Below are 6,784 nucleotides of genomic sequence, written 5' to 3'. Positions count from 1 at the left end.
ATCACAGAGCCAAGCTACAAGTGACGAATTACTCTTGAATGGTAAGTGAACAGACTCACATGTGTTCCTCCCTGTTCACTTGCCATTCACTTGCGCTCCACTTGATCACTATGTGGTCAAATGGAGCGCAAGTGAATGGCAAGTGTGGGCCAAGCTACACATGACGAATGACACTTGAACAGCAAGTGTATTTCTCCCTGTTCACTTGCCCTCCACTCAATCCACTTGCCGTTCAAGTGTCATTCGTCATGTGTAGCTTGGCCCTGAGTCTGTTCACTTGCCATTCAAGTGTAATTCATCACTTGTAGCTCGGCTCACAGTCCCTACCAGAATCAGGAGCCTCTGGAACTTTTAGGAATTCTCCATGGGCTGGCCCATGGCTGCTGATATTGGTAGAGGACATGTGAGAAACATCAAAATAAGAACTGAATCAACTATTGTTTTCTCTCTCCTAACAGAATTGTAAAGACGAGAAAAAGAATCCACAAAGTAGAAATCGGGCATTATAACCAATGCCAGCTTCATAACCCTTCCCATGATGGATGCTGCCCTGGAACATTATAATAACCCTAATTATACCAATACTTGGTTCCCAAATGATGGTAACAATTATGCGAATGTTTCAGAAAATATTTCATCTCAGAATGCATCTGATTACGGAAGGGTATACAGTTTCAACAATAATATACAAAGAGTTACTGATATTTTCACATCTGTTTTCTGCTTTATTGGAATTGTGGGGAATGGAATTGTCATCTGGCTTCTTGGCTTCCACATTAAGAAGACTCCTTTCATCACCTACATCATGAACTTGGCCATCGCGGATTTCGGGCTCCTCATCTCACTTACATTTGTTATTATTAGTGAGTGGCTTATAGTTCTTCATGATTTTACTACTGTCTTTTTCGTAGTGTCCTTCTTTCCATTCCTATCAATGCACAGCACAAGTCAATTTCTACTGACTGTTATCAGCATTGACAGGTGTGTGGCTGTCTTCTTCCCAATTTGGCATCGTTGCCACCAGCCACCACATTTGTCCACCATTTTATGTGCACTGATATGGGCCCTCTCCTTCCTGCTTTCGGCAATTACCTGCAGTAGGATAGAAATTAATCTAGATGAAAGTATGGATGACCTGTTTTATCAGTTTATTGTGAACTCCGTGCTGAGTCTTCCACTCATGACTATTTCCACTGTGGCCCTGTTCATTAAAGTCTGTTTTAAAACACGACAGCATTGGAGGGGAAAGCTTTTGACCATCATCTTGCTCACTCTTCTCTTATTCCTCCTCTTGGTTTTTCCACTGAATGTCCTATATATCCTCTATATTTATAAATATGTACCTCCATATGTTCCAGCATGTGCAACGATATTATCCTGTATCAATAGCAGTGTGAACCCAGTCATTTATTTCCTCGTTGGGAGACAATGGAAAACAAGACAGAAGGAGACATTGAAGATGATCCTCCAGAGAATTTTCAAGGACGAATAAGGCTGTAGCGAGAAAACTCAATGATGATGCCATTCCAAGAGCCAAAACCTCCTTCCTTTCTTATAGCCAGATTCCATTATAGTTTTCCATTTTTAAACACATAAGGGAAATCTTTAGAGTTATGACAGATTCTGTCCCAACGCAGGAGACAAGAATTCCTTCTTTCTGGATTTTCTTCGGTCTCCTAGAGGCTTGACCCTAAGGGGGTTTCTTTTTAAACTTTTTTAAATGTTATTTGTTAGGTTTCCTTTTTTGTAATAGTTTAGTCATTAACTTCTTTGTTTATCAGACAACCAAGAGGATTTGGGTGAGCTTATTAACAGATTTAAAAAGCTGTTTTATTTTATTTTTTCATTTCATTGTTCTGTAATATGTCTGCTTAGATACCTGTGTTTTGTGTTGCCATAGTCTTATCGGGTATTTTTGCAAAGTTTATATGTGTTGGTTTTCTCAGCTATTATGGTTGTTTATTTATTAGATTAATGAAATTTTATCTAAAGATAGTTATTTTATTATCTTCTTTCCTTTACTTTTCCCTAATACAAGGGGAAAATACATCTATTCTGACAACTGACAGAGTTGGAAAGTATTCTACGGTAACAAATGATTCAATTTCTGCATATTCTGGTTCATTTAATCCAATACCAATCAGCTATGAGTTCATTAATATACATTCACCGGTGATTATTGTCAATCGTACTGCAAATTATCTTCTTCGAACAATGTTCTCACTATCAAATATCTTCAAAGGAATTCACAATCTCCTTCAATTAAAGTAGTTGGAGTGGTGCATACAAATGGTTCTCCCTCGTAATTTAGGGATACTCTTACCCGTGATTTAATCAAAAATTCCAATAATCAATTGATTTATGCTTTTGGATCATTACTAACATGGTTTAAAATTTTGATTCCTGTTGTCATTAATGAACTTAAAAATGGCTAATTTGAATTGCAGAGGTCTGAATAATAAAATTACATTTTAAAGAATTGAAACCAACCTCACTAAATTAAGACCAGACATCTTATTTCTCCAATAATCACATCTTAAACCTGGCTTTAGACATATCTTTAAGACCTCGTGGTTTCCATAACAATATCATGCTATAGGTTCCACAAAGTTGCATGGGGTGGCAATCCTACTTTCCAAAATTTGTAGATTCTCTCTTAAAGGAACAGAATTCTACCCCCAAGGTCATTATCTCTTTCTTACAGATTCTTGGAAGGGAAGAAAAATTACTCTTGCATCAATTTATGCCCCGAACTGTAATAAAATTTCCTTTTTGAATGAGACCTTCTCTAAATTGATCTCTTTGATACAGAGACTTTAATATCAAAGCTGACAATACAATAGATAGGTCCGGGCCAACTACAAATGCTTTTAAAAGCCCTTCTGAACTAAAATCTTTGAACTAAAATCTTTCAAACGCTGGCTGCTTTTGAGCTGATGGGAGGGGAATCCCCCTCCTGTCAGCTGGAAAAAGCTGCCCGCATTTGAAAGCAGCTTTTTTCATCTGATGGGAGGGGAATCCCCCCTGTCAGCTGAAAAAAGCTGCTGGGATTTGAAAGGAGCAACACTTTTCTAGGGAAGGGGAGGAGGGACCCCCTCCAACCCCTCCCTTCAGCTGAAAAAAGCTGTCCAGTTTGAAAGCAGCAACACTTTTCTTGTGCGGCAAGAAAAAATGTTGCTGCTTTCAACCCCCCCCCCAATCACTTTTTTCAGGGGTGCCTCCTCCCCCTGCTGTCAGCTGAAAAAAACTGGAGGCTTTGAAAGCAGCTTTTTCAGCTGATGGGAGCTGTTTTCAAATGCCAGCTGCTTTTTTCAGCTGATGGGGGATCCCCCACCAATCAGCTGAAAAGCGGCTGGCATTTGAAAGCAACACTTTTCTTGCTACTTGCAAGCGGCAAGAAAAGTGTTGCTTTCAAACTTCCCACCCTGTTTTTGTCACTCAATGGGAGGGGAGGCTAGAAACAGCTAAAAAAGTGCTGCGGCTGCTGCTGCTTTACTGGCCTCAAAAGTGACAAACTACAAACTGAATGAACCAGTTTGCAAATTGGGCAAATTCATGGTGGTTTGTGGTTTGTGGTTCATCACTTTTTGCGAACCAGAAACTACCACGAACTGTCATTTTCCCAGTTTGTGCCCGTGTCTAATTGAAATATATCTCTCCTAGCAAATCTATTAAAACTCTAAATTCAATTCTGACTTTAGATTGGATACACATAAAGCAGAGTTTTGTTTATTCAAAAAACTTGCCTGTAATATTTTAGAATAATCTGAAGGAAAGGCCAACCTCTCTTGTTCATCATATTTTCTTCTGAAATTCATTGCAAATGTGGGATAGTTGGTGTTCCAAGCTTGCACTCCCAATATCACCACTTTCTACCTTCATAAATCAATCATGGTATGAGCCAGGGGTGCAGGTACAAGACTACAGGTTTTGGAGGAAAACGTACAACTTACTATACAACTTAGATTTAACCAAAAACACTAAGGTTTTAGAGAAATCTGTTTTGGAGACCAAAATAGATTCCCAGATCCATTGGTATCAATACTTTCAATTTAGAAAGTTAGTTAGCACTTATAAAGAACGTTTGTCAAAACCTTTGACTGACTTTGATTTTTTTAAAAAAATGTCTCCAGCAATTGACAAAGGAATTATCTCAAACATTTACACAATCTTATTAACAGCCTCTAATAACAAACCATCTTCACATGTACAGGCTTGGCACAAAGAGAGTTTTACACTCTCTAAAGATCAACGGCAACAGATCTGGCAATCTAAACTGGCTACATCCAGATCAATTAACATTAAAACCCAGATGTTTAAAATATTAATAAGATGGTATTTTACAGCAGTTTTAAATTCATCATATGAATTGCAACCAGCAATCAACCTGCTGAAAACAGTGTGGAGACTGTTTTCATACTTGGTGGTCTTGCAAGCATATTCAATCATTCTGGTGTCTAATTTAAATCCAAATATGTATTATAACAACCTATCTAATTCCATTTAAGTCAGAAGTAATGTTGTTGAATTTCTTTCAAAATACTGGCATACCCCGGTTAAGACTTAATTTAATAGCTTTTTTATATGCAGCAAGCAGCCTGCTTAGTCATTGCAGCAACTTGGAAGAACAGTAAACGCCCTTTGTTATCTGATTGGTACTGGAAGATATGGGACATATTTGTAATGGAAAAAAAATTAGACCAACAGAAGCAGATCGAGTCAGATCAATACATTTCTGATTTTGCTGAAACCTATAATTATGGTAACCTATAATTGGCTTTATAACAAGTAATGAGGCAATACACCACTTCACCAACCCCCAAAAGTTCCTGCGTTTATGATGTAGATATGTTAACTGTAGTTCTATCTATGATTGTAAATAAGTTTAGTTGTTCTTTAATTATTTAGTAATTTGTATATATACTTCAATATTAAATGTCTTTTATTGTTTTGATCTCCAACTTTTGATGTATGTTCTTTTAAACTTCTTATTATACAATCTTTTCATGTTTCAATAAAGTTTATTTTTAAAAAGTTTTTAAATGACTTCTCTGTCTCTAGACATTCCCTGGTATCCCTTGAAGAGGATTAACAATACTGCAACTGAAAAGAATAGGCCTAGAACTATAGCAGCACTCTTTTGTAATCCTTTTCCCCAAACATACTGGAACTCAGATTTGTTCCTCTCACGAAGTTGAAACAAGCAAGCATATCTCTGATTTCAATGGTCCTTCCTTCCAAGATAGTTTGTCTAGAATTGCACACTTACTCTTTTCCCTGAAAGGTTCACGTACTACATGCTTCTTGCTTCTATTGTAAAATACCCAGCAAGTAACTAAATAGTGCTGATAAAATAGCAGCTGCACCTATTACTTGCACAAATGTTGTACAGCTTGGATTTTTTGTCTAATATCTTGTTGATGGCCTTATGCCCAATGCAAATAAATGCAAATAAATATTTGTCAGGCTGTCTACTCTCTTTCTATGTATTTCACAGAGAAGTTGAAGGAGAAAATGTGACAACATAGTGTCAATATCATTATAGCACAACAGGGCCATAAATAGATAGATGTTCCTGCAAACCACCGGAAAAATCTGAAATGTTTAAAATGGGGTTTAAATAACCAAAGGATAAACAAGTGACGTCTATATGCACAGAGACATTTCAAGAAGAAAAATTCCTCGGCACCTCACCACATTTTGGATGCCATTTGGGGTTGCTTAAAGATGTTTCATGACTCAGTACCCTCCAGCTGGCTCTAGTTAGTACATTGATTGATTCGGCCCCAAATTGAGTTATATACACAGTTGCTGTTTATTCAATCATGAGTCCGTTAACACCACCTTCTTCTCAAGCCCTCAGAGAATGAGTTTGGTTCTTGCAATTTTCTGTAAGTAAAAAGTCATTGTATTGTGTATATATTGCTAATTGTGATTTATTTTGGCTGTGTAATTCATTTTATTCTACACTTACAGTGTATCCAGTCTGAATTTTTGTATGCCCAAGATGAAGTGAGTTCTCTCACGAAACGGGTTAATGACAATTGCCTGCACATCCCCGTCGGCGTTGTTGGACAAATCTTGAATTTTGGGACTGGGAATGTGATTACATCTTCCACGATTCTCTCCATGGGCTTCCATATAAAAATTTTTTGCATGTTGCACTTTAAATGAAAGCAAGGAACTATACGGACTGTAAAGACTTGTTTGAACAACATATGTGCTGTATATGATTATACTGTGTATTTCTGTATTGTATATATTTGAACACATCGCACTTTGCACTTTGCACTTTTACATGTGGACAGGAATATATGTACATTCGTTATAGTGGTGTCCTGGTATTGTGTGTTTTCTTCGCAACAATTGTTCCAGGGCCGCCCGTGGTTTTTCCAGTAAAGATCCTAAAATAGCAAAGAGGAGCTGAAGGGGAAATGAGAGAGCCAACATGGGCAAGGGACTGCCATAGAGGGCATGGAGAGACAGAGACATTGTGAATGGAGATGGAGAGAGTGTGAAGATGGGATATTTGATCAGAGATGAAACATTGTCTAATCAGAGATGAAACAATGGCTGTTTCCAGATGGCTTACCTGAAGCCGCTCCATGCCGCAATGTTGTGGATTGTGCCGGGGAAAATGCGAAATATCGCGTTTTCTCTCACGAGTTTTGTGCGATGTCGTGCAAAACTCAAGCAAGAAAATTCGATATTTCGCGTTTTCCCCAGCACGATCCACAACATTGCGGCATGGAGCAGCTTCAGGTAAGCCATCTGGAAACGGCCA

The 6,784-nt window shown here is 37.9% G+C and overlaps 1 protein-coding gene across 1 annotated transcript; it reads left to right on the top strand.

Moving 5' to 3' along the window:
• Positions 1–538: 538 nt before the first annotated feature.
• On the top strand, positions 539–1,492 carry LOC129334003 (mas-related G-protein coupled receptor member H-like). Its single transcript, XM_054985926.1, has one exon. The coding sequence runs from the start codon at positions 539–541 to the stop codon at positions 1,490–1,492; it is 954 nt and encodes a 317-aa protein (XP_054841901.1).
• Positions 1,493–6,784: the final 5,292 nt, after the last annotated feature.

This window comes from Eublepharis macularius, chromosome 7 (assembly GCF_028583425.1).
Source record: "Eublepharis macularius isolate TG4126 chromosome 7, MPM_Emac_v1.0, whole genome shotgun sequence".
NCBI classification, from domain to species: Eukaryota; Metazoa; Chordata; class Lepidosauria; order Squamata; family Eublepharidae; genus Eublepharis; species Eublepharis macularius.
Note: the sequence above shows the minus strand (reverse complement) of the source record. Positions and strands in the feature narration are given on the sequence as shown.

Excerpts from the sequence above, each read along its gene's own strand:
- LOC129334003 (XM_054985926.1), top strand. The coding sequence starts at position 539 with ATGGATGCTGCCCTGGAACATTATAATAACCCTAATTATACCAATACT.